Source organism: Polypterus senegalus, chromosome 3, assembly GCF_016835505.1.
Source record: "Polypterus senegalus isolate Bchr_013 chromosome 3, ASM1683550v1, whole genome shotgun sequence".
In the NCBI taxonomy this organism is placed as follows: domain Eukaryota; kingdom Metazoa; phylum Chordata; class Cladistia; order Polypteriformes; family Polypteridae; genus Polypterus; species Polypterus senegalus.
The window spans coordinates 277965898-277993787 of NC_053156.1; the positions used below are offsets into that span (position 1 = coordinate 277965898).

Below are 27890 nucleotides of genomic sequence, written 5' to 3' on the forward strand. Positions count from 1 at the left end.
ATTTCATATGCCGAACCATTCATGTATTGCTATTAAATTATGATCTTAGTGTGACCTTCTCGAGAAAAATTACCCTTGTGTTTGAAAACCCTTCATAACTTGAAGCTCCCTTCCTCTTTATGCTTTGTGTAACCAAATTACAGGTTTCACGAGGCACCCAATATGAATTATTATTTAGAACTTTAAGTCATTTATAAAAAATTTTGTCTGCTTCTGGAACTAGTGTCCATTCGCCTCATCTCAAGTGCCTTACTGACTAGAACATTGTTTTCAGGATGTGTGATCATGGGGCCCTTGAAGTCCAAAGCACGCCATCAAAAGAGGTCATCAACAACACATCCAAGCAGAATGTGGTGGAGAAAAGAAGCCAGTGGGCAAGCAAGACCGAATTTGTCCTGGCCGTGGCAGGCCAGATCATTGGACTAGGAAATGTGTGGAGATTTCCATATCTTTGTTACAGAAATGGTGGAGGTAAGTGTTGAGAGCTAAAGGTCCTAGGGGAACTAAAAAGGGATGGATAACCTATGGGAGACGAATTTCTTTTTAACTCCTGTTGAACTACTTTATGCTGCGAATTGTAGTACGTCAGCTTTTTTCTTTCACTTAATACATTTTTGTTTGGGACCCTGCATTTTTGTCCTTGGACTCTAATTCAAATTGATTCTAGTTTTATCTTCGTTCTGTGGTTTTGTTTTGAGATTTTTTATTTTATTGTAATGAAGAGGGGTACAAGACATGAGCACAGAGGAATGGAATTTGCCAGTTTACACCAGAATGGTGTCATGTTTTCCTGAAAAGGACTTTTTCAGCAGCAGCTTCTACCACGCCACTCTAGAATTAAGTGACAGCACACGTTCCCATACTCTTAAAACTAATGGTTCTGTAATGACACTTTACTGAGTTCTTTTGTTCCCCATTGAACTATTTATTGCTTGAAAAAGAACCATTTCATTTTGAGAAATGTTAACTCCTTTGCCAAGCTGACTAACCAGACCAAAGCCAAAATGACCAATCAGACTGCTTGTAGGGACCACACACACACACACACACACATAGAACACAGTAGCAATGTATTATATAATAGATCCACAAATTGGACAAATAACATTTGTTGAGGGTTTTTAAGAAAGGCATTTGAACAGTTAGTATGACTTGTAATTAAAAAAAAAATCCACAGTCCAAGTGTCTTTGTTTTTAAGGTTTTAGTGAAATTCAAAGCAAACAGTTCACACAAAAATAAAAATAAAAACTGATAATAGATAGATAGATAGATAGATAGATAGATAGATAGATAGATAGATAGATAGATAGATAGATAGATAGATAGATAGATAGATAGATAGATAGATAGATAGATACTTTATTAATCCCAAGGGGAAATTCACATAATACACACACAAATAAGTTGTTGTCTATGTTGTTCTTTTAAGGCTTAAGTGTCTAGGGTACATTTCTTAAGGTTTCTATGTATTATCACCATAGGCGGTTTTAGAAGGGGGCCAACAGGGGCCAGTGCCCCTGTAGAACTGGTCCTGGCCCCTGTTATGGCCCCTGTGCTGAAGAGATAAAATTTTAATTAACTACTTACGGTGATGTTCTGTGCCCCCATGAAAAAACACTGTCCCCCCTGGTAAATTTGGTCTGGAACCACCACTGATTATCACACTCACTAGGAGAGTATGAACAGTAATGTTAGTGTAATATAAAGATCAGAAAACTATATGCCCTTAATGCCTAGCTATCTAACAGTTTATGTTCCTTTCTGGCTGTCTAAACTAATCTGAAAATGTTTCTATTATTATACACAGCTAAAACATTAAGAACATTCCATTACTTTTTAGCACATAGCAGTAAAACTGAATATTCCATCACCTAAGATAAAGCTATATTCTATTCAAAAATTAAATTGAGCAAAACTTATACAAATTTACCATTAACATCAACTTAAAGGATTAGGATTTTGCTCTTACCTAAACAGTTACTTCGGTGACCATAAAAGACGTGAAGTGGCTGGCACGCACCGCAGGAGAGTTGGCGAGTGAACCAAGCAGGGGGCAAAAACCCCTAGTCTTCAAATAAAAATTAAGTGCAGAAAAAAATTTAAATAAAAATGAAATCACAACCTGCAGTGGGCTGGCGCCCTGCCTGGGGTTTGTTTCCTGCCTTGTGCCCTGTGTTGGCTGGGATGGGCTCCAGCAGACCCCGTGACCCTGTGTTAGGATATATCGGGTTGGATAATGGATGGATGGATGGAATTAAATCTCAACATTATATACTTTTATTATAACAAAATAATAATAAACTTACAATAATCATATACCTTTATTTTACATTTTGCCATGCCTTATTAGTGTTGTCTCACCTTCATCTACAGTCCATCCTGGATGTCTGCTGCTCCTGCTTCAGATACCAGATAGCTTGGCTATTCCTCCAGGATTGGCACTTGGAGGCATTGCTGCCAAAATTACATTTATCTGGCAATGATAATCAGTCCAATAATACAAAATAAAAAACAAGAATAATAAATGACAATATTAGAAAACAGCATAAAATGCACCCTTCTGAAGGAGGAATATGAAAGAGTGGGTATGGGAGCATTCCTGTAACCATTGCTGATTATAAGTTTCTCTTTTTAATGGCTAGTCTTACAAATCGTCATCAACTGGCAGTCATGAGTTTCAGAAGCATGTAAAGATAATTTAAACATTATTCAAATAATGTATTTTTAAACATATATTATTTAAACATTATTTAAACAAAATATAAACATCATTTAACCAGGCTTGCTATTAATATTGATTTCCAAATAAAGCAGACTACTTTTTGTGGTTACTACTTTTTGAAATAGTATTTAGTTTCCTGTGCATTGGTTTAATAAATAATACCTCTTCTTTCTTAATCAGCGATGATGCTAGAAGCTAATAAGCAGATCTTATTGTTCTGCTAGCAAGGTGAAGACTGACAAAAAGGGACAATGACCAGGATGTGAAAACAAAAACTGTTAAAACAAAAGGTCAAGGCCAGGAAATCAAACTAATGTGCAGCAAAGCCCTAGCACTAAACATAAAAACACAAATTGTTATACCGAAGCAATAAGTCTTTTAGCACTAAATTCACTTCAGAATGGTTTGGTTGTATCGACAATTTTTGACAACTTGGCAGTCCATGACACAGAGTTTTATACCATCACCCCAGTGATGTCAAGCACAGTGACTTCCTGCTGTCACACGTCAGTAAATTGAGTTGTTACTATCAACAAAAAGCAGATTATAGTCCTTAAATGGCAGCACCTACAAACAACAAAAGGTAAGTCTGTGAAAAAACAAAACAAGAGTGATAAAAAAAATAACAACTCACAAATTAAAATAAAATAAAAAAAAAAAAGAATTCCAAAATTGAATATAAACATTCTCAGACCCCCGAACGTTTAGAAGCACATAGGCTAACTGGATTATAAGATATTTAAAATAAGGCATACGTAGACTCTGAACTTCGGGCTTACTGAGATGAATATGAAATTCCCTCACCAGACGTGTTAGAAAAATATCATCAAACTTCACCCTTGACTGGCCTTTAGGACTGTTAACCATTCCAATGCTCCAAATAAAAAACGTGAGATCCTCACCACCTACAATCCAAAAGGTGAAATGTTCCTAGAATGAGGACTAGAATAAATAGATTTCAGTATGGGTGCATGAAGTGAGAAATGAATCCTGAAGTTAGCCAGAAGATCCAACTTGTAGGTTACTGAACCAACATGTTTAGTAATGATATAAATGAAAGTGGCACTTTCCAGAACAAAACCTTTAGGTGACGGCCCCACATACTGAGCTACAGTCCAGCCCTAAATTTCTGAGGACATTGAATGTTTACAGTCAACACTCCATTTAAGAGAAGCTGCTGCTGTCCAGAAGTTCTCTAGTAGTACGCTCCATATTTTAAACAGTGTAGAGATGCCGAGTATATTGGGAGAAGAATGTTAAGCATAGAGCTGCCAGGTAAGAGGAAGACCTAAGAGAAGGTTTATGGATGTGGTGAGAGAAGACATGCAGGTCATGGGTGTAATAGAACAAGATGCAGAGGACAGAAAGAGATGGAAGAAGATGATCCGCTGTAGCAACCCCTAACAGGAGCAGCTGAAAGAAGAAGAAGAAGAGTAAGGTACTCTGTCAGGCTAGAAGCAGACGATTTGACAGAAGGCAAACCCAGTAACATGGATATAAACCATACAGACTCTCTCAATGATTGAAGGTTGCAACACATTACTTGCAAAGGATGCCAATGGAAACAGGTGGCCTAACTGCAAAATGCAATGTAGAATGAAATTTAAAACTTTGTAAAAAATCACAAAACTCACCACTTTTTCCTCAACAAAACCCAACATTATAGCAGAAGAATAATAATACATTTTTTTTATTCGTAGGTGTCTTTGTAAAGACTCAAGGACACCGAACAATAGATAAAACACACATTATAAACAAAATTAAAATACAAAATTTAAAATCAGACAGAGCAATTGTAGTCAAAGAAAAAAAAAACAGTCTTAAACAAATGAGTTTTAAGTTTAGATTTGAAAAGTGAGAATGAATCAATTCTAAACTTGGATGGTTAATGAGTTCCAGAGTTGGGGAGCAGAGCAACTGAATGCTTTGCTCCCCATGGTAGTAAGACGGATGAAGGGGACAGTCAAGTGGATGGAGGAAGAGGATCTAAGGGTATGGCAACATGGAGGAGGTCGGACAGATTTGGAGGGGCAAGGTTGTGGTTATCCTTAAAAGTTAACAGAAGAATTTTGAATTCAATACGGAATTTAACTGGAAGCCATTAAAGCTGCTGCAAAACAGGAGTGATATGGTGAATAGAGGGGGTTCTAGTAATGATGCAGGCAGCTGAATTCTGGACCAGTTGAAGCTTATAAAGAGATTTGCGAGAAAGACCAAAAAAAACGGAATTGCAATAATCCAGATGAGAAATGACAAGGCTATGAACAAGGATAGCAGTGGTGTGGGGACTGAGGGAGAGCCGATTACCATTAATATTACGCAGGTGGAAATATGCAGACAGGGAGATGTCATTGATGTGGGACTGAAAGGATAAAGTACTGTCCAGGATAACACCCAGACTCTTAACTTGTGGGGCAGGGGAGACAGAGGAATTATCAATAACAAATAAAAAATGATCAGTTTTGGGTAATGTTGATTTTGTACCGATGAGGAGAACCTCAGTTTTGTCACTATTTAATTTAAGAAAATGTGAAGAAAACCATAACTTAATTTCTGCTATGCAATCCATAAGTGAGGTAACTCTAAAACTGTTGTAACAATAAAGGTAAAAAAAATAAAATATTGTTAGGGTCCTAAATGGGAAATTCCTGCTTAATTGCATTTTGGGTGACTGAAGTCTCAGTCGTAATGTCTGAAAGGTGTTGCTTTGTCAGAGCTCCATCCTCCAGCGTTGGTGTTGGTTGAATGACGATGGTCTTCTAGTGACATCTTTTTTTTATAATAGCTGAGGAGGGAGAGGTGGAGTCAGAGAGGAGTGCAGATGTCTTCTTTGCCCTGGGACTGGAAACAGAAGCCAGTATTATATGCAGTGTAACCCTCTTTACATGACCCTGGTTTACAGTAAAGCCCATGTGTTTGTCAGTGTACTTTATATGTAATCAATATTTTATCACTGTGCTGACTCAGTTTTTTGTTTTGTGATATTCCTACTTTATTCATCCAGAATTGCTGTATCACTCTTGTTCTTTCTCTCTGTCTCACACTCCCCATTTCAGGTGCCTTCCTTATCCCCTACATCATTTTTTTGTTGACTTGTGGAATTCCACTGTTTCTTCTGGAAACAGCACTGGGACAGTACACAGCTCAGGGTGGCATCACTTGCTGGAGAAGAATCTGCCCGCTGTTTGAAGGTGAGTGGGTCTGCTCACTAAATTAAATTCTTTGCATTTGTATAGCACTTTTCTCACTACTCAAAGCACTCAGCAGTTGCAGGTTAAGGGCCTTGCTCAAGGGCCCAACAGAGCAGAGTCCCTATTGGCATTTACGGGATTCAAACCGGCAACTTTCTGATTCCCAGTACAGATCCTTAGCCTCAGAGCCACCACTTCGCCTAGATTGTCACTCCACTAGTAGTGAGATGGCTGACATACAGAGTCACTACATTTACTTTCTTTCTAATTCAAATGTTTGCAGGTATCGGTTATGCTGGCCAGTTGATTGTCTTCTACTCTTCTATCTATTACATTGTTATTTTGGCTTGGGCACTTTTCTACCTTTTGTATTCATTCCGTGCGGAACTCCCTTGGAACACCTGCAATAACACTTGGAACACTGGTAAGTGGCACATTAAAGGGATTGTATGTATGTGCTGTGATGCTGGCATCCAGATGAAGATGGGGACAAGAGATGTAACAGGAAGGTAAAGAAATGTTTGTCCTGTCAAGACTGACATACTATGTACCATGATAATTCTTTATGCTGTCACATGCTTGTCCAGTAAATTTCATTCTGTATTTCCTGCTTCTGATTAGAAGCCTGCATGACATTTGCCAGACGAAATGACAGTTCTGATTGGACAGTTTACAGGAATGCATCTTCCCCCGTCATAGAATTCTGGGAGTAGGTGACAGTCCATATAAACAGTGCATGTCCTAAACCTGTCCTAACCTTGCTATTTACTGTATACTCTTTTCTTTAATTTTGTAGAAGGAAGGCACTCACAATATCAAGGGGAATCGATGAAGTTGGTTCTTTGCAGTGGGAGCTCACCCTTTGCCTCTTTCTTGTCTGGGTTATCTGCTACTTCTGTGTCTGGAAAGGAATTAAGACAACAGGGAAGGTGTGAGCACAGAGTTCACAGAGCGTGTTGCTAATATCCATCCTTCAGTAGTGAAGTTTTCAGTGGGAGGGTATCGCTGGTTAATCACCTTAGTATACCCACTTCTTCTAGGTGGTCTACTTCACTGCCACATTCCCCTATGTCATGATTGTTATTCTGCTGGTGCGGGGTCTCACCTTACCAGGTGCTGCCAATGGAATCATTTTCTACCTCTACCCAGACGTCAGCCGCCTTGCAGACCCTCAGGTAAATAGATGTCTTATTACCAGTCATTGAAGGCGTCACCAGTTTTCCAATCTACTCATATCTGAATCTTTCTTTAAACTGGCAGGTGTGGATGGACGCTGGTACACAGATTTTCTTTTCATTTGTGGTGTGTCTTGGGTGCTTGACTGCTCTGGGCAGTTACAACCCATATAATAATAACTGCTACAAGTGAGTGAGGCTGAAAGGCAACAGGCAAAGCTGAAACTTCTCTTTGTCAGTTCATCCTCAGCATCAATTCTACTTGTGTCTCTTTGATCATAGGGACTGCATTTATCTCTGCCTGCTGAACAGCGGTACTAGCTTTGTATCTGGATTTGCCATCTTCTCTGTGCTAGGCTTCATGGCTGAAGAGCAAGGACTTCCCATTTCTATGGTAGCTCATTCAGGTGATTCTTTACTGGCGTTCTTTCACTGATGATCATTCACTAAATGTAGTACTTGAACTGTCTACACTTTCCACATCACAGGTCCTGGTCTGGCATTTATTGCATATCCTCGGGCAGTAGCCATGATGCCTTTACCTCAGCTTTGGGCAGTTTGTTTCTTCCTCATGCTCATCATCTTGGGATTGGACAGCCAGGTTAGCAGAATTTTTCATGAACCTTCCACGCTCTTTTATCTTTAATGATCTAGTTCAGTAAGCTCCATGCAGCTTCAACCATTTTTCACCCAGATCTTGACATTCTTATTTTTGTTTTGTATAGTCTTACACTTATTTCTCCTTAATTATTCATTTTTTGGTGGCATGGATAGATCACAGAGTTTGTTGCAAGACATCAGTATACTTTCTGGTCAGTATACCTGCTGTGGAAATTGCATGCTCATGTGGGTGCAAGCTTTGTTCTCAACAAGTTTGTACAAATGAGGTGGACTTGTAGATGTCAAAGTTTCCATTCTGTGATCACACTTTCTAACCAGGAGAAGTCTGAAAAAAATACATTGCTTTATTCTCAAATCTCAGAGTACAATTGTATATCAAATAGTAAAGGAATGGACAGAATAGATAATGGGTAGAAGCTGACGCAATCCAATACCATCACAATGTCTTATGGTTAGTTTGAACACATGCAGTGCTCTGCCATTAGTCTGGATGAAGCCAAAGTCAAATGAACATGGACACTATGCTGTGATACTGTGCCACCGTTGAACAACGTAGTGTAGTGAGATTTCTTTGGGCAGAGGAAGTGAAACCTGCAGAAATTCACGAAGGCTATTGATTCAGTACAGAAGAAAAAACAGCAGGAGACAATGAGAAGTTTATGAATTGTCAGAAAGATTTAAAGTGAGAAGAATAAGTGTAACAGATGGAGGTTGATCTGGTCAACCATCAACATCACCTACACAAGACCACATCGACACAATGAAAGTCTTCATCAGAGAAGACCGGAAGATTACACTTTGTGCCATTGATGCATAAATGTATTTCAGCTATGCATCTACACAAGCCATAATGCTTGCTGACTTAGGGTAACCAAAAGGTTGTGCAAAATGTGTACCCAAACAGCTTACCGATCTGCACATTCCAACATTTTTCAGTGAATTTCAGCAGTGTTTAAGTCCCTCTGACCAAAGAAACCTCACTAGGGCGAATTGTTCAACAATGGTGCAGTCCCACTGTGGAATGTCCATGTTCACTTGACCTTGGCTTCAACTAGACTAACATCAAAGTGCTGTGCTGTGTTTGTTCAAACTACTCATAAGCCATCACAAACATGTTGTACCGTGTCAGCATTCTATCTGCTGTGTGGTTATGGCATAATTTTCAAATTACCTTTACTTTTGTATTATGTGGGTGTGTACAGGAACATGTTGATCTCCAAAACCCACCTTTGGCGAACCTTCATTAGCAAACAGGCCTTGACATACTGAGACATCTTTCCTCATTCATCCTTCACTTGACATCATCCATATCTTAGGTTGTACTTTACAATTTCTAGTTCTCCGTATACATTTATTTCATTTCTGCTGAACACGAGTAAGCAATTTCAGTGTGATTCATTTGGAAAACTGTCATAAAAGTGTTTATGTGTCCCACTATGAAAGATGGGCATGCAGAGATAAAATTCTTTCTTTCTTTCTTTCTTTCTTTTCAGTTTATAAAGATGTTTTCCATATGTTTCCTAGTTATACTCTTTCTGTTATTTTCTTACCAAGTTCATTTCCTCTTCCATTTGAAGAAGAAGGTCTAAGATTTTTTCTTTCCCTTCTCTAGTTTGTTGGCTTGGAGAGCTTGATGACTTCCATCACGGACCTATACCCTTTAATACTACGCCGGCCAGGTCACAGAGAACGTCTGTTGCTCCTTGTGTGTGTTGTATCTTTCCTACTTGGGCTACTCATGGTCACTGAGGTAACTGTTTCATTTCTTCTTGAAGCTACCAGTTCCGTGATTCAATGTTTTTTGTCAACAGTCACACTACAGGTAGTCGTCGACTTATATACAGGTTCTGTTCTGACGGATTGGTCATAAGTAGATCTGGACGTAAGATGGACCGGTACAGTATATGCATTCAAGCCTGACTGTATGTATAGTCCTGTATAATAAGTCCCTCAAGTCATATTGATTGTTTTATATCCTTGTCTATCATCATTCTTAGAACATTGTGTAGATATTCTATCTTTTTGTTTTGTCAATTTTTTTTTATTTTAATATTTGGTTTCATTATTATTATTGCTCTCAGCTTCACTAATCCTTTCTTTGTCTGTGTTAACTGTGAGAGGGGGAATTGTACTGGCAGAGTTTGGGCACTCATATGTTTTCTGTTTTAATATTTCATGCAGTTAATAATAAACATTAACAGACAAAGGAGTTCAGTGTGGTTTCATTACTCCTTCATGGTGGTTCTCACGAAGCAGCACATCATGAGCCACAAAGCTTCTGAGGTTAACCGAATTCAAAGCCAGATTACAGTAGTACAGCACATATGGTGAATACTGGTTATAATGGGATAAGTAATTCGCTTTCTTTCCTCCTTCATACTGCTTGATCACTTTCATTTTTGTGTCGAGATCAGTTGCCTTTTTTCTTGTAACCGTAAGACAAATGTAAATGAAAATAGTCAGAACCGCCGCAAGGTAATAAACTGAGATTGAGATGAATGAATCACAGCATGTGGTGCTGGCATGGCGAAAACTGTCATTTGCCTATGAGACACTAGTCGCAAGTCGAAAGGTAGATAAGAACCATAGGTCATGAGTTGACAACAACCTGTACATTAACTTTCAGTACCCGCTTAGTCAGTTCAGGATTGTACCCAATGCTGCTTAGTTAAGTTCTAGCCCCTGTGACTCTGAATTAGATAAAGTAAAGTAAAAGCAGGAAGTGAAACTAAAGATATACCAAGTTTACCAATGTGCTTCTGCTAGGATATCATTTCTCTTTTTCACCTACAGGGTGGCCTTTACCTCTTTCAGCTATTTGATTATTATGCCTGCAGTGGAATTTGTATCCTCTTTCTTGCTATTTTTGAGATTGTGTGCATTGCCTGGGTTTATGGTGAGTAAGGAGCTGAACATCTTTTCGCATGAGCCCAAAGCAAGTAGATGCGCTAATTAAATTGCTTACTGCCTCTGTCTCCAGGTGCTGAACGTTTCTATTCCAACATGGAAGATATGATAGGCTACCGACCCTGGCCACTGATTAAATACTGCTGGTTGTTTTTCACACCAGCAGTCTGTTTGGTAAGTGTGGAAGAATTAGATGTAGTAGCATAATAACAGCTTTACCAATGCAGAAAACAATTAATTGGTCATTTGAGTATTGTGAACAACTATTCTTTAACTCTACCTACTGTATAGTTCAAGTTACATTAGAACCCAAGACTGGACAAATTTCAAAGGTTCATTAGAAAACATTTTGACGAGGATAGGTCATTTAGCCCAACAAACATTGCTAATTTGTAACTCTTAATTCCTCCAAAATAACATCAAGTCGAGATCTGAACGTCACTAGAGTTCTACTCTTTACTACACTACTTGGTAACTTATTCCATGTATTTATAGATCTCTGGGAAGAAAAACTCCCTTACATTTGTAGAAAAGGTAACCTTAAGTTTTCAATGTGTTCTTATCAATCTCATTATAAGGTAACTGTCCAATCCAAACCAGCACAGGGTGCAAGGCAGGAAACAAACCCCAGGCAGGGTGCCAGCCCACCACAGGGCACACACTAGGGACAATTTAGAATCACCAATGCACCTAACCTGCATGTCTTTGGACTGTGGGAGGAAACCAGAGTACCTGGAGGAAACCCACGCAGACATGGGGAGAAGATATAAACTCCATGCAGGGAGGACCTGGGAAGCAAACCCGGGTCTCCTAACTGCGAGGCAGCAGTGATACCCACTGCGCCGCCATGCCGCCCACTTTGCTAATTCCCTTCAAAATTTTAAAAGCTTCAACCATGTCTCCTCTTAATGTCCGTTTGCTTAAACTGAAAAAGCTCAGCTGTTTTAATCTTTCTTCATAACTCATCCCCTGTAGACCAGGAATCAGCCTGGTCATTCTTCTCTGGAGTTTTCTAAGCTGTTTTTTATATCCTGGAGACCAAAACTGCACACAGTACTCCAGGTGAAGCCTCAATAGTGCATTATAAAAACTGAAGCATAATCTCCTTGGACTTGTACTCCATATATCATGCTGTACAGTATAATCTAACATTGTGTTTGTCTTCTAAATGGCTACTGAACACTGCCTGGAAGTTAATAATGACACATCCACGATGACTCCTAAATCATTCTCATAAGAAGTAATTCAGATTTAAAGACCTCCCATTGTGCATTCAAATCTAACATTTTTACTTTCTACTTATACTTTACATTTATTTACATTACATTTTAACTGCCACAAATCAGCCCAAGTCTGTGTGATGGCCAAGTTCCTCTGTAATGATTCAACGGATTCAAGAGTATCTGATATTCCACCTTTCTTGATATCATCTGCAATCTTAACCACCTTGTTAATTATATTTCTATCCAAATCATTTATGTAAATATTAAAAATAGCAGCGTCCCTAGAACTGACCCCTGTGAGACAACACTTCTAACATCACCAAATTCTGATAAAGTTCCTCACACCATAACTCTCTGCTTCCTGTGTTTTAGCAAATTCTGCAACCACCCATCTACTCACAACACCCTGAAGTCCCAGCTCTTTTTGTTTGATGGTCATCCTCTCATGTGGCACTTTATTAAATGATTTCTGAGAGTCAAGATAAATAATATCATTTGCACTAATTAGATTGTATGCATTTGTTGCTTCTTCATAGAATTCCTACATATTAGTAACACATGACCTCTCTCATCAAAACCCATGGTGAATATTCAGTAAAACTCCTGTTCTTGCCAGGTGCTCCTCCATCTTTTCATTACAAATTCTTTCCATTAATTAATCTGTGAAGGATGTAAGCTTACTGGCTTACTATTCAATCACCATTTATATAATGGAATAATGTTATTTATTTTCCAGTCCTTAGGAATATTTCCTGTGTGCAGTAATTTGCAAGAAATACACATTATGGATTTATTGGAACACTCACTAACCTTCTTAAGAGCTCAAGGATAAATGTTATCTGGCCCTGGTGATTTGTATGATTTCAGCCTATTTATTCTGAGCAGTAATTCTCCGTCTACAATTTCCAAATCACTCAGTACCTCCTTAGTAGACCCTGTTACTGCTGAGAGGTTATCAACTTCCTCACATGAGAAGACTTCAGAAAAATGCAAGTTTAGAGAATTCAATATTCCACGGTCTGTATATTTTAATTCCCACTTACTGTTCCAAATACACTTCACTACCACCTTGACTGATCTTTTACCACTAAAAGACTGAAATACTGCGGGTCATATTTTGCCTGTAATATTCCACTCTGTGGATTATTCATTTGATTGTTTTTAGCTTTGGCATGATTACAGTGTGGTGTTGAATTGAAATGCAGCACCCACGAAGGTGCCACTAAGTAAAATGCAATGTGTCTGCTTTGCCTTTAGCTATGACACTCGATCTTAGGACATGAATTAAAATGTAATATGCTTTTGTACTGCATTTTAAACTGACAATATAATTGTGTGCCGCATTGAAAAGCAATTGATCATTTTGTTGGTATGTTTTTCATTATGACATGATAAAACTGTGTCAAAATCACATGTCCCAATTGCATATATGTATTGCATTAAAACACAGTTTGCATTTATTTATCTTGGACTTGATTTGCTGTTCTGGAGTTACCCCGCTTGATTGTACTGCAGATGAACTCCACATAACTGATCACTTTCTTATTTCATTCAATGTTAAACTTGCACTTTCCAACACTAAGCTTTCCCTGTCTCATGTCTTTCCGTAATATTAAGAATATTAACTTAGACTCTCTTTCCTCTAGTATTGATTCCCTTATGGACATTGATCATTTATCCACTCCCGAAGAACTGGTCTCACACTACAACACTGGACTTAATGGTATTCTTAACTCTATCGCTCCATTAAAAACTAGATCTGTTTCTTTCTTCTTTTCTTCTCCCTGGTTCACGCCTGAACTTTGGCATTTGAAAGCCAAAGGCCGGCAACTTGAACGGTTATATAAAAAACTGGACTCTTAATTCACAAAGAGATGTACAAAAACCATATACTTTATTACAAGAATTGTATTGCCCAAACTAAATCTAACTATTATACTCTCATTATTTCTTCCAATGAAGGAAACACCAAGTCATTGTTTTCACTCCTTAACAATATCACACAACCCCCGGATTCTTTAACCTTCTCACTTTTACTCAACTGAATTTTGCAATTCCCTTATGTCCTTTTTTAATGAAAAAATCCAGAAGATTCATTAGTCTCTCTGTACGGATTCCTCCAGTACTTCATTTGAATTTCACCCACAAACTCACTCATTCTCCTCTTTTCAGCTTCCTACTTTCTCCGAAATCTCAGATCTTGTCTGTAAGTCTAAGCCATCCACCTGTCAACTGGACCCCCTCCCTACAGTTCTGGTCAAAGCCTGCCTCCCCTCTCTGGTCCCCCTTATCTCTGCTATAATCCACTCTGCTCTCACTACTGGTACTGTTCCTTCATCTTTTAAAACTACTGCAATAACCCCGATACTGGAACAACCTGGTGCTGATCCGACTAATTTCAGTAATTTTTATCCTATTTCTAATCTACCCTTCATTTCCAAAATTCTTGAAAAAATAGTGGCTATTCAACTGGTTTTCGTCCCCTCCACAGTACAGAAATGGCACTTATAAAAATTACAAATGACCTCCTTATGGCAGCTGATTCTGGTTTAATCACTATTCTCATCCTCCATGATCTGAGTGCAGCCTTTGATACTATTTGTCACACTACTCTTCTCAATAGATTCTCTTCGATTGGCATTACCCACACTCCACTAGATTGGTTCAGATCGTACCTCTCAGGCCGCAGTCAGTTTGTTCAGTTTAAAACTTTCACATCCCAACCCACCGCTGTTACTTCAGGTGTGGCCCAGGGCTCTGTCCTGGGGCCCCTCCTTTTCATTATTTACCTCCTTCCCCTCGGAAATATCTTTCGTAAATATAACATTAGCTTCCACTGTTATGCTGATGACACCCAGCTCTACCTCACTAGCAAACCTACTGCTTCTTTTCCACTCTCAACACTTACTGATTGCATATTGGACAAACTTGTTAAGAAGGCAGGCTCTATTGTAGGAGTAAAGTTGGACAGTTTAACATCTGTGGCAGAGCGACAGGCATTAAGCAAACTCCTGTCAATCATGAAGAATCCACTGAACAGTGTCATCTCCAGACAGAGGAGCAGCTTCAGCGACAGACTGGTGTCACAGTCCTGCTCCACTGACAGACGGACTGACTGTCCTCCCCCACACTATGCAACTCTTCAATTCCACCCGGGGGAGTAAATGCTAACATTATTCAAAGTTATTGTCTATTTTTGCACGCATTTTTATTTCTATTTAATATTGTTTTTTTTTTATCAGTATACTGCTGCTGGATTATGTGAATTTCCTCTTGGGATTAATAAAGTATCTATCTATCTATCTATCTATCTATCTATCTATCTATCTATCTATCTATCTATCTATCTATCTATCTATCTATCTATCTATCTATCTATCTATCAGAAATCAAATCCTAGTTTTCTTCAAATTTTCTTACATTAAATAGTGACAAAACTGAGGTTCTCCTCATTGGTACAAAATCAACATTATCCAAAACTGATCATTTTTTATTTGTTATTGATAATTCCTCTGTCTCCCCTTCTCCACATGTTAAGAGTCTGGGTGTTATCCTGGACAGTACTTTATCCTTTCAGTCCCACATCAATGACATCTCCCTGTCTGCATATTTCCACCTGTGTAACATTAATCGTATTCGCCCCTCCCTCACTCCCCACACCATCTTTATTCATAGCCTTGTCATTTCTCGTCTGGATTATTGCAATTCCCTTTTCTTTTGTCTTTCTCTCAAATCTCTTTATAAACTTCAACTGGTCCAGAATTCAGCTGCCTGCATCATTACTAGAACCCCCTTTATTCATCATATCATTCCCATTTTGCAGCAGCTTCATTGGCTTCCAGTTCAGTTCCGAATTCAATTCAAAATTCTCCTGTTAACTTTTAAGGCTCTCCACAACCTTACCCCTCCATATCTGTCTGACCGCCTCCATGTTGCCATTCCCTCCCATACCCTTAGATCCTCTTCCTCCATCCACTTGACTGTCTCCTTCATCCATCTTACCACTATGGGGAGCAGAGCATTCAGTTGCTTTTGAGCTCACTACCACCTGAGCTTAGAAATATTGAATCATTTTCACTTTTCAAATCTAAACTTAAAACTCATTTGTTTAAGACTGTTTATTTCTCTTTGATTACAATTGCTCTGTCTGATTTTAACTTTTGTATTTTACTTTTGTTTATAATCTGTGTTTTGTCTATTGTTCTGTGTCCTTGAGTGTTTAGAAAGGCACCTACAAATAAATAAAATGTATCATTATTAATTTGCCACAAATAATCTTCCATATCTAGCAGCATTCTGGCATCCCTAATACCTTTCTAACGGGTAGAGGACACAGTGTGGCAGAGGTTGTCATTGACTAAGCAAGTGAACAATACTTGCAGCAGCCTGAGCTGTAGAGATGACACTTGGATTGATGTTTTTTCATCGATTTGCTAACAGCTCTAATTTCCATTTTGGACCATCAGGTATTCCAATGCATGTCACTCTTTTATTTGGAAGTCTTCTGAGGTGTTACATGATTTTCCTCTTCTCTATAGGGAACTTTCATCTTCTCTGTGATCAAGTACACCCCATTAAGGATGAACAACACATATGAGTATCCATTTTGGGGATATGCTCTTGGATGGTTTCTTGCCTTGTCTTCTATTGTTTTGGTCCCACTGGTCATGATCATTAAAGTAGTCCGGGAAGAAGGGACAATTCTTGAGGTAAAACATTCATCTTAATAAAAAGACAAACGTCTGTGTATGTGTTTGTGTATCTGCGTGTCCATCCGGCTACTGTGTCTCTGCTATATGCTATTTGGTATGGGTTTGTAAAAGCAGTGTTAATGTTTGTGATGCACCGTGTAATGGAACAAAAAATGCAATGAATTTTATTACTAATAAAACTGTTGCTGAATACACTGAAGTATTGATTTTTTAAATTAAGTGGGGAGCTAGCTATCTAGTTCTGAGACAAATCTGTTGGCATTTGTTAACAGGTGGTAGCAGCTGCTGAAGACCCAAATGGTTGTTTCAATAAGCATATTAATTTCAAAAAACTGACACCAAAATATTTTTGCAGGTGATTTTACAATTGTGAAACAGTAGAGTTTATTTGTGGTTTCACATTTTCTTGGGTAGAAAACAAGGAATATTTACCTTAATATCAGGGTAAGAGTCTATGTGTCCATCTAGTTGTTGCGTCTGATATTCCAACAGATGGTGTATCACAAACATTCTCTCTGTTTTTATTAATTCCATACTAAATGGCATATAACAGAGACCCACGCATTGCATGGTGCCATGTAACTGTTAATGTTGAGGTCTTCATTGATTACTTAGATTTAACCCTGTCTTAGGTGGGTTGCACAGCTAGCTGTTTCCTAAACCCTGATTCACACTTTTCTGTTTAACTGTCTAAACTCAATTCTATTTTTGCCTCTTGTTCACATAATCATGGAGGAATGTGTTACATTTTTTTTAAAATGTGACAATGCACTTTGGGCGGCACGGTGGTGCAGTGGTAGTGCTGCTGCCTCGCAGTTAGGAGACCCGGGTTCGCTTCCAGGGTCCACCCTGCGTGGAGTTTGCATGTTCTCCCCTTGTCTGTGTGGGTTTCCTCCCAAAGACATGCAGGTTAGGTGCATTGGAGATTCTAAATTGTGCTTGGGGTGTGGGTGTGTGTGCCCTGTGGTGGGCTGGTGGCCCAGGGTTTTTTCTTGCCTTGCACCCTGTGCTGGCTGGGATTGGCTACAGCTGACCCCGTGACCCTGTTGTAGGATATAGCAGGTTGGACAATGACTGACTGACTGACTAATGGATTATTCCCATGGGTTCTTTTGAGGCACTGAATCTGATTTTTTAACCTATATTTTCAGTTAATGGAAAATATTTTGCATAATTTTTGTCATTGTTATTTTTTTTTGAGCATCGTTGGTTGTGTCATGATGGCGGTTGCTGTGGTATTTAGTTTAAAAATCATTGTGTCAGATTTATCACTCTCTGAGTTTGCACTCATTAGTATTGCTGTTTAGACTTTCTGGTTCTTCCATCCATCCATTTTCTAACCCGCTGAATCCGAATACAGGGTCACGGGGGTCTGCTGGAGCCAATCCCAGCCAACACAGGGCACAAGGCAGGAACCAATCCTGGGCAGGGTGCCAGTCCACTGCAGGACACACACAAACACCAAACACACACTAGGGCCAATTTAGAATCGCCAATCCACCTAACCTGCATGTCTTTGGATTGTGGGAGGAAACCGAGTGCCGGAGGAAACCCACGCAGACACGGGGAGAACATGCAAACTCCACACAGGTAGGACCCGGGAAGCGAACCCAGGTCTCCTAACTGCGAGGCAGCAGCGCTACCACTGCGCCACCGTGCCGCCCACTTTCTGGTTCTTGACTTTTTTTATTTCCTTACTTACTCTTTGATTAGCAGCTTGTCTGTGACAAAAGTTAAGACTGATTTTTGTTTTTGATTCTTTGCTTGTCTTACGTTTCTTGCCTGGTAATCTTTTTAAACTTGATAGCCTTTCCTGTGCAAGGCTAACACCTAGCAATTGAATTATCCTAGTTGTACATATGCATGCTTGTGGTGATTTTTTTTTTTTTGTTGTGCTAGACATTTTTAGTTAGTCAACCATTCATTAGCCAACCCGCTATATCCTAACACAGGGCCACGGGGGTCTGCTGGAGCCAATCCCAGCCAACGCATGGTGCAAGGCAGGAACAAACCCCGGGCAGGGTGCCAGCCCTCCACAGGGCACACGCCAATCACACACTAGGGACAATTTAGAATCGCCAATGCACCTAACTTGCATGTCTGTGGTCTGTGGGAGGAAACCGGAGCACCAGGAGGAAACCCACGCAGACACGGGGAGAACATGCAGACTCCACACAGGGAGGGCCCAGGAAGCAACCGTGGGTCACCTAACTGCGAGGCAGCAGCGCTACCCACTGCGCCACTGTGCTGCCCTAGACATTTTTATTTAAATATTAAATGACAGGCAGGTACTTGCAGAATACATGAAAATGCTTCCAGACAGGGACTAAAAACCTTTCTTCTTGTGTGAATGACACAAATTTTGCTGGAAATAAAATGCAATTGATTTCACAATTTTTATTGTGAACTGAAATGTTACGTTTTGCTGCAAATTCAATTTCATACGAGTCGTTTTGTTCATCACGAACCAATATAGTAAGAGCTATAAGGGTTGTTTATCAACATGCACCCTTCATGTCACGTGTACAATGCCATATTTTCATTAATTATGTCTTCACAGAGACTCCGTAAACTGTGTCGCCCGGCAGATGACCTACGTCTTAATAAGAAGCAGCAAGGAAAATTTTGCTCTTTGGATTCTGCAACTGGAAAAGCAGTTGGTTTGACCAGAGAGGGATCACCAGAACCTTTCAGTATTGAGACAGGTCCATTGTAGGAGGTACCTGTACAAAGATGCAACATGATGTGGATTTCCTCCAAACAGCTAACTCAGGGGCAGGCATCAGCTTCAAGAACTGAACAGCTCAAAGGCTGACAAAGCCTTCACAGTGGAGCAATCTTTTCATTCAGTCTATCATAAAACAAACTGGATTTTACACACTGGAGATCTTCGAAAGACTTAATATGGTGTTTGTATCTTATGGTGCTCGTTAGAATTTCACAGAGGGAGAGAGTTACTTTTCAGAGCGGTTCCATGAGTAAGCGACTCAGACATTGCCATATGTTTGGTTTTCATCTGTTCAACAGAAGAAATTAAGAAATAATCTTAAGATTAGCTTTTGTTCTAACTGTTTATAGTCACTTCCCTTTACCCCTATGCAGGAATAGTGAGAACAATTATGATGTCTTCAGGGAAGCAAATCAGGATTTAGATAAATGTAGGAAATGATGACAGTTAGAAGTTGTCTGAGCAATGACTGCTCTGACCACCTCCATCCATCTCTTTCTTAATGATGAAACTATGGCTAACTGTAACAGGTCACAAAGCAGCCAGACAAGAAAAATATTGTAAAATGCATTATTTTATTTATTTCAATAGTCAAACGATGCAGAGCCAGCCCTGGTAACTTCAATAAAGGCCATGGTCTCTGGAATGCCTATAAAAGGTTAAGAGTATGCAAATAGGAAGAACTGCTCACGCACATACCGAGGTGAGAGAACAGTCTTGATCTAGAAGTTGACTGTGCAACATCTATAAATAAAATTTCCCCCAGTTCTAAAGATTTGATTTTAGCATGTGTGAAGGCAGGGGCTTTAGGCTTAAGGGTTGATGTTCAGTTGCTGTTTCAGGCACTTCCCTTTGGGTTGGAAACCCAGCAATTTCCAGAGACAGCTATTATAAGAAAATGGACGGCATTATTGAAATGATGAAGCTACACCCCTACCTCCAACTTGAGTATTATAAATGAATATCGGAAGGCACCTGGCACTTATCACGGTAAGCTTTTTAGACTTCTACTTATCTTCCAAATCCCTAGGTACTAACAGTCATAGCTTTGAAAATCTGAAAGTTGTATCCTATAGATCCTTCAAAATTTCTTGTATTTTCCTTGTTCTTTTCAACATGGAATGGTTCAGTATGTAATCATACTTTTGATTAACACAGAAAAAGAAGGTGCTGAACAACTCAGTGGGGAGTTACCAACATTAAAACTAAACAAAGTCAGCATCCTCAAGCAAAATCAGTACTATACGATTTACACTTGGGCTGGTTTTTACTAGAGCAGTCTTTGAATTTTCACAGAAGCATAAATCATTCAATAACTTGGCCTGAGGGGATCAAAGACAGACCTGGTTCCTGGTCTATTGTTTAAAATGCTAGACCACATCCAGCTTTAATAAATGCAAAGAAAATCAAGAACATTTTCACATTTATAATGCGAGACTGCTGTCAACAGAAATTGCCTTCTGGATGCACAGATCAGTGCACTGATAAGATCTGACAGATGGTACTATGACCTTGATTCAAACGGCAAGAGGCAAATCAGCAACATATTGAATCCGGGATGTCTATGGAGTTGAACTTGCTGAATGATTCTTACTTTGCCACTCCAACAGAAGCAGCTGGTATTCCCTCATTGAGTGAGACTCTTCATCTGTCCTACATACTTGATCCTGCATCATTGAGACTGGCTTGACTAAGGTTACTTATCTTTGGTCTAAAACATCTAGATTTCTTTGGTGCCCAACATTGGGGTTTGGAACTGAGGGAAGGGGGGCATTATCAAAAAGAAATCCGAAGATTTTTTTTTGTTCCTTTTGAGTACACAGGGGCACTGCACATCTTACATAACAGGTCCCTTCTCCTCATAATCCAGTGGAAGTAGCAAGTGAAATACATAAAAAAAAATGAGGTACCTCAAAAATACAACTGAATTCAAGTGATCTGGAAGCTTTCAAACAGAATATTATCTGTCTGGCTGGGTGACCTACCTTCCGAGATGTTTCGCTCCTGTCAGATCTTATAGTTAAAAAGCATGCAAATTCTCCAGCATCCTTGCTGAGAAACAACAAAAATAACTTGAAACATCAGACAAATAATAATCCATTATCAGCAATAATAATATCAATAATAACATTAAAACGCACATGGACATTTGATAATGTTTTTGAGTTTGCTAGATCAAGAATGCCCACTGTCTGTCTTTTTGGGTTACTGTAAGTTGATCTTGCATTCTCTTCAGCTCCATATTGTAGGCAGGTGGGCCAGGCCAGGCCACCTTTATGTCACAGGTTCTCTTTACTCCTCCGTCGCCGTTTAACTGGCCCATCTTCTCTGGAGGGCTTCCTTTTCCCTACCTGCAGACCAAAATGAAAATTAAAGTGGAAATGTTACTTCAGAGTGTCATGAGTGAACAGGAAATCTTACTGTTCAATTAATTTTGCTTTTTTTTTTTTTTGCTGTTGAGACATTTTGGATCTTGGTCTCTGGAGGCATTGCTAACTTGACCACACAAGGAAGGGTCACATGGTTTTGGTGGCCATCTTATTTGGGGCATTATTGTGCTCTACCTTTGTCAGAACTATTGTTTTAAAAAGAACAAGACTGTGTTTGCTTCAGAAGACTAGTTTTTCTGGTAATTTATTTTTGAAGATTTTTGAATTTTTCTTTTGACCCGCTATTGTTTAAATCTTCAAGTTCAAAATTTAGTCCTTCCGCTTTGGTTACTGATTTCTTAGATGTTAGTAAATGGACCCCTGCTCTGTCCAAACAACCTGAATGGCCCAAAACTGTGATGTGTACCTCACCCATTCAACTATTTTGACCTATTATGAATTAAATAAATCAGTAATACCATGAGGGCTGAGTAGATGTTTATAGGGTTGCACTACAAAGTTTCAATAGTTTCATCAAGATATACACAAAATGACTATTTCAATTAGTCAACCAGCCCTCTGCAGTTCACAGAAGGGCCATCCAGATGTTAACCAGCATGTAACACTGCTTTTCTCAGAAGGATCACAGATATTTGACTTGGCACAGACCTTGGCATCCTGGTCAGCAAATTTCTGGAACATATTGGCATAAGTTTGCTTCTCGCGCTCATGGTGCTCACGAATCTTCTGCAGGCAGATGGTTATCTGGGCCTGTGCAGCTTTGTTTTCTGTATTGATTTCCAACACTCTCTCGAAATCGCTCTTGGCCAAGTAGAACTCATTCATTTGTAGCCAGGCCTTACCTCGCCGGTACAGGGCCTTCTCGTTGGAGTTATCCATCTCAATTACCTGCTTAAAGAAAGAACACTCATTATTGGGAGCTGGTCAACCAGCACTCAAGTCCAGATGCACTTTTGTCTTGTCCAGTGCTGTATCTGGTCTTTGTTGACCACTCAGTTTCAGTACACTCATCTTTCATTGCTTCTGACAGCTCAAAAAAAATGAATCATTATATGATTTCTATTCTAACATGTTAATAGTTTTGGTGTAAATCACATTTTCAAAAACTTTCCAAAAGAAAGCTAACCACATAGAGGACAATGCATACCACTGTTGTCTACTGTTTTGCTCACAACTACATGTATCCATTTTTATTTGCAGATTATCTACTCTTTCTTCTCTGTGCTTTACCCAGTGTCTCTGCTGTCAATTCACACTGTCCTCACTTGTACATCCCTAATGCTCTGTCTTTGATGAACATTCTTCATGAAGCTTGTTTAGCTAATAGATAAATTACCTCAATGTGTCATATAGACACTGTAATCATGCTGTCAACGTTTCCACCTCAGCTACATCATTTCATTGTTTGGCCCTCATTCCCACAACCTTTCTATGAAGAAGGGCTTCCTAACTTCAGTCCTAAATGCAATTTCCCTTAATTCCCATTGTTGTCCTCAAGTATCATTACCTTGGATCATCTTTATATCAATGCATTTTGAATTTTGAAGATCTCCTAAAAAGAACACGTAACTGACCCTAAGTCTCTGATAACAACCTCTTCCATCATTTCTGCCCAGCTGGGTTTTTTTTTTTACATTTCTTCAGAAATACCAGCCATTGGTGACTCCCAGCTCAAAAACCTTATCTATAGTATGTCAATCTCCTCATGTGGAAATGTTTCATTTTAAGATGTTTAATATCACTTTCTCCAGATGTGCACTTTACCACTCCAATCATTTCATTTTAGAACTGTTGGGATTTGCTAACCTGTGAACTTCTAGTCCAAAGTCCTTAGTTACCTTCATTAAATATCAATCAACCAAGCAGCTTTATTGGTAAAACTTTAATCATAAAATGTTTCCTGCAGATGCTATGTGACCTGACCTGTTTTCTATTGTGTTTTTGGTTTTTCATAGTCTTGGCCATGTTCTCATTGGTTACCATGCCTGTTGCTAACAGATAATATTAAATTGATGCTACACATTAGATCAGCACACCTCAGATATGTATGATGGCAGAACACAAAAAATCAACTGCAGATTTTCTTTCAAGTGTTTCTTCATTATTGAGGAAAAGGATAGTAATTTACTTTAGGACCCCATCAGAGATTTCCTCAAGTTTAAGGTGGTTTTCTGCTCACATCTCAAAGACATTCTCTTTAGGCTAATTGGGGATGATAAATTGTCCCAGTCTATGTGAATGTATGGCCACAAGCATTACAGCTCCATCATTCTGGTTTTGGGTCCTGGGACAGGTTACTGTTCTGAAATTTCATCATGTTCAAGGTGGTCTCCCACTGACATTCCAAAGATATACATGTTAGACCAATTGGGGTTAATAAATTGTCCCAGTCCATATGAGTGTATTGTCACAACCGTCACAGCACCATCATTCTGGTTTTGAGTCCTGGGACAGGTTACTGTTCTGAAATTTCATTATGTTCAAGCTGGTTTTCTGCTGACATTCCAAAGACACACATGTTAGACAAATTGGGGTTGATAAATTGTCCCAGTCTGTATGTGTGTATTGTCATAAATGTCACAGCTCCATCATTCTGGTTTTGAGTCCTGGGTCAAGTTACTGGTCTGAAATGTGCACAATTTCCTCATGTTTAAACTGGTTTTCTGCTCACATCCCAAAGACATATACTGTATGTTAGTCTAATTGGGGACGATAAGTTATCCTGGTCTTTGTGAGTGGGTGCTGTTATACACTGGTATCATGCCAGGTTTGGTTCCTGCTTTGCAGATGACACTAACTAGTTCTTCAAATTTCACTTCTGTCAGTTTAAATTAACCATCTTTTTGAATCATTTTATTCCATTTTATGATCCCTTAATCTGTTAACCTTTTCTCCAAATTATATTAAAATCCACTTCACAGACAACTGTGTCTATACAAGCGTTCTGATCTTTTAGTCATGTAGCAAGTTAATATAAGCCATGACTTGAAAGATACTGAACCTATCCTTTAGTAACACAATATCTATATATATAATTCACTAAGGCAAGATGACCATGGAAAGTATGGTCCATGGACCATGGAAGGGGCGTGGATTCACTAAGCCGCCGACAAGTTAGACACCTATGGCGCACGCAGGAAGGAGCCACGCCCACCAACTCCAAGACCATTGGATACGACGACAACTCGCAGAGCCACGCCCACCAACTCGGACGCGACGACACAGAAAAACCGGCGTCATTTATATTCGTCTATCGTAAAGGTCACATGCAGCTCCAACCCACGCTGACTGTTAATAGAGGCATGTTTCTCGCGGAGGTGAATCGCCATATGCAGCGTGTAAAACGGTTTGCGAGGGGTATCCCATGGGATCCTTAAAACATTCCTTTACAACTGAGGTTAAAACACAATAAAGTAAGCAGTCTTTAAAAAACGAGTTTTCGGTTACGACGCACGACCGCGTGCACCCTGGCAAACTGTTTTACACGCTACATACAGCAATTCGCATCCGCGACAAACATGCGTCTTCTTAGATGTTCCTGCACTTTGTACACACCCCACTCCCACCTCGCTACTACCGTGGTCGGGTGTCTTGGTGGATTATATATAGAAAGACAACCAAAACCGCACAGATCAATGAAAAGTCTACGTGAGTCACAGGTGCATCTGGACTGTACAAAGACGACAACGACTCGAGTGACGAGTTGAAGGTGGGCACATGAGCAAGCAGTGCATACTGAACGAGAAATCAGCAGACTAGCATGACGGAGGGAGCGGAGTTGATGTCCTTCTCCTCTCCTCCCGTTCCACCCTCCGCGCCACACGGACGATTGTGTGTTGGTTCATTCCGTGCATTGGTTAAAACCCAATGAAGGAAGCAGTCTTTAAAAACCAATAAGCCCTGTGCCTCTGTTTCATTACCGTCTCACCTGCTTCACCAATTCAGGCCCCGCAACAGGGCAGCCAACCGGGTAACCAAAGTCTTTGGGTTCAGGGGGGAGTATGGTTACAAAGCTGAAACTTAAAGGAATTGACGGAAGGGCACCACCAGGTGTGGAGCCTTTCGCTTCATTTGACTCAACACAGGAAACCTCACCCGGCCCGGACACGGAGAGGATTGACAGATTGATAGCTCTTTCTCGATTCTGTGGGTGGTGGTGCATGGCAGTTCGTAGTTGGTGGAGCGATTTGGCTGGTTATTTCCGAAAATGAACGAGACTCCCGCCTGCCAAATAGTTACACGACCCAACAGTGGTCGGCGTCCAAATTCTTAGAAAGGACAAGTGGCTTTCAGCCACGTGAGATTGAGCATTAACAGCTCTGTGATGCACTCGTATGTCCGGTACTGCACACGCGCTACACTGAATGGATCAACGTGTGTCTACCCAGTGCGGGGAGCCGTGCGTAAGCCATTGAACCCCATTCGTGATGGAGACCGTGGCTTGCAATTGTTCCCCACGAACGAGAAATTCCCAGTACGTGCGGGTCATACGCTCACACTGATTACGTCCCTACCCTTTGTAAAATGGTCGGGTGACTTGGTGGATTATATATAAAGAAGCAGAACCGCAAAGAACAATGAAAAATCAACGTGGAAACCGACTGAGGCGGTGTTTGGAAAATTAACAGTCAACGTGACTCACAGGTGCGTGTGGACTGTACACAAATGAAAGCGACTCAGGTAGGGAGTTGGGGGCGGGCACATAAGCGGGCAGTGCGTACTGAACGAGCGCCGTTCAACCCCGTCCTTCGCTTTGGAAGGAGAAGGCGCGACGGCGCTCCTCTGGTTTTCAGTCACGGACAATTGTATGTTGGTTCGTAGCGTGCATTGTTGCTTTTCTTGGTGGTTTATTAAATTACGGATTTTTCAAATGTTTATTTTTTTCTCTGTGCTTAAAAATCATTTAAACAGCGGCCTGATTATGCGGGTTAGCTAGTAGAAAATAATATCTCAAATGACTAACAAGAAATGACACTTGAGACCCTGGCCTGGAATTTAGCACATTTTTACAGTCACTTTTTCATGTTATTTCTGACTACTTTTTTCAGTTACTTTTCAATCTTCATCTTTTGTTCTGAATATTTTTACCAGACTCTCAGCCTTACCGGGTACTTTTCTCAGTTTATATTAATGTTTATTGTCAATTCATTTGGACCCTAATCATTTTTGACTACTTTATTCAATATGTTTCAGACTCTTGAGCTTTGAAATTCCTCCATTTAAATTTCCCATCATGTTAAATATCTCCTCTTTGATCCTTTACCTTAGTTGACAGCTGTAATCAGTTCACCATTCATGCTTACTGACCAATGCCTTTTCCCCCTATGAAGTGCTCTGATTCTCGTCATATACCCTCATTAGCCCTTGCTCCTCTTTTTTGCTTATAATATCCTGTCAGTTCTGTCTGATTAGCAGTAAATTAGTTCTGCTTGTGGACTAACAGCTGCCCCTAGTGACCAAATAGTCCAGTCATGTGAACTGCATAACTACACCTACTTACTGAACAAAGTGGGCAAGAACACTAAGCAAACACTTAAAAATCACACTGCATTGAGTTGGAGAAGCAGCCAGACCTTGTTACATTTCTCCACAGCATGTGAGTATTCCTGAAGTCGTAGGTGACACATGGCCAGATTCAGCAGCGATGATAGGACCAAGGCCTTGACAGGCGCCTTGTGTTCTTCTGACTGGTTTTCCTCTAACTCTAGGCAAGGCACAATCTTCTGGTACTGGATTACAGCCTGTATGTACTTCCCAGCCTGTAAAGTAACAAGATGACTGTTAAATGGCATTTCATTGACGCCACATTGTGCAGATTTTAGACAGCCAACTCTCATGCAATCTCTTTAAAGTCTCTGTATTCCCGTGTAACCGATAATGGGCCAACAAAATGGCATAGTCGTTAACACTGATGCCTCCTGGTTTCAGGGACTTGATTCTCACCCTGGTCATAAATTGTGAGGAGATTGAATCTTCTCCTCATGTTCCCTTGGAGTTTCTCAGGAATTCTGGTTTCTACCATATGAATTCTGTTAGAGGCTTAAAACTAGAAGAGTGCGGTAAGTGTGCCTTGCAATAGACTGACATCCCATCAAAAGTTGATCCCTGGACATCCCAGGACTATCAAGATTGATTCAGGAATATTCAGAAAATGGACAGAGTAAGAGACAATAGGAAGCACCAATTGAAGTTCCAGTCTACGAATTGTGAAAGTATGCAT

At 39.8% G+C, this 27890-nt stretch overlaps 2 protein-coding genes across 5 annotated transcripts in view; one reads left to right on the forward strand and one right to left on the reverse strand.

Annotated features, from left to right (window-relative positions):
• Positions 1 to 275: 275 nt before the first annotated feature.
• LOC120526695 (sodium- and chloride-dependent GABA transporter 2-like) lies at positions 276 to 16788 on the forward strand. The gene is made up of 12 exons (XM_039749854.1): positions 276 to 471; positions 5780 to 5914; positions 6198 to 6423; positions 6711 to 6843; positions 6955 to 7089; positions 7175 to 7278; positions 7372 to 7496; positions 7578 to 7690; positions 9323 to 9460; positions 10504 to 10606; positions 10691 to 10791; positions 16379 to 16788. Exons 1-12 carry the CDS (start codon positions 276 to 278, stop codon positions 16565 to 16567), a joined length of 1698 nt encoding a protein of 565 aa, XP_039605788.1. The 3' UTR covers positions 16568 to 16788.
• Positions 16789 to 19836: 3048 nt separating this feature from the next.
• The window catches only part of fkbp5 (FKBP prolyl isomerase 5), a 126425-nt gene continuing 118371 nt past the window's right edge, over positions 19837 to 27890 (reverse strand). For 3 of the 4 annotated variants that reach the window (XM_039749253.1, XM_039749252.1, XM_039749256.1), the window contains 3 exons: positions 27244 to 27429; positions 22319 to 22561; positions 19837 to 21631 (listed from right to left, as the gene is read on the reverse strand). In XM_039749253.1, coding sequence (XP_039605187.1) covers positions 21560 to 21631; positions 22319 to 22561; positions 27244 to 27429 — 501 coding nt within the window. In that variant the 3' untranslated portion in view covers positions 19837 to 21559. The remainder of the gene's footprint in view (positions 21632 to 22318; positions 22562 to 27243; positions 27430 to 27890) is intronic. The other variant, XM_039749255.1, reaches the window with a different exon arrangement.

What these genes read in the sequence shown, in the direction of transcription:
- LOC120526695 (XM_039749854.1), top strand. Translation starts at nt 276, where the DNA reads ATGTGTGATCATGGGGCCCTTGAAGTCCAAAGCACGCCATCAAAAGAG. An exon ending in ACAAGAGATGTAACAGGAAG is followed by an intron (nt 6,424 to 6,710) that starts GTAAAGAAATGT and finishes TTAATTTTGTAG; the next exon opens with AAGGAAGGCACTCACAATAT. An exon ending in TCTTGGGATTGGACAGCCAG is followed by an intron (nt 7,691 to 9,322) that starts GTTAGCAGAATT and finishes TCCCTTCTCTAG; the next exon opens with TTTGTTGGCTTGGAGAGCTT.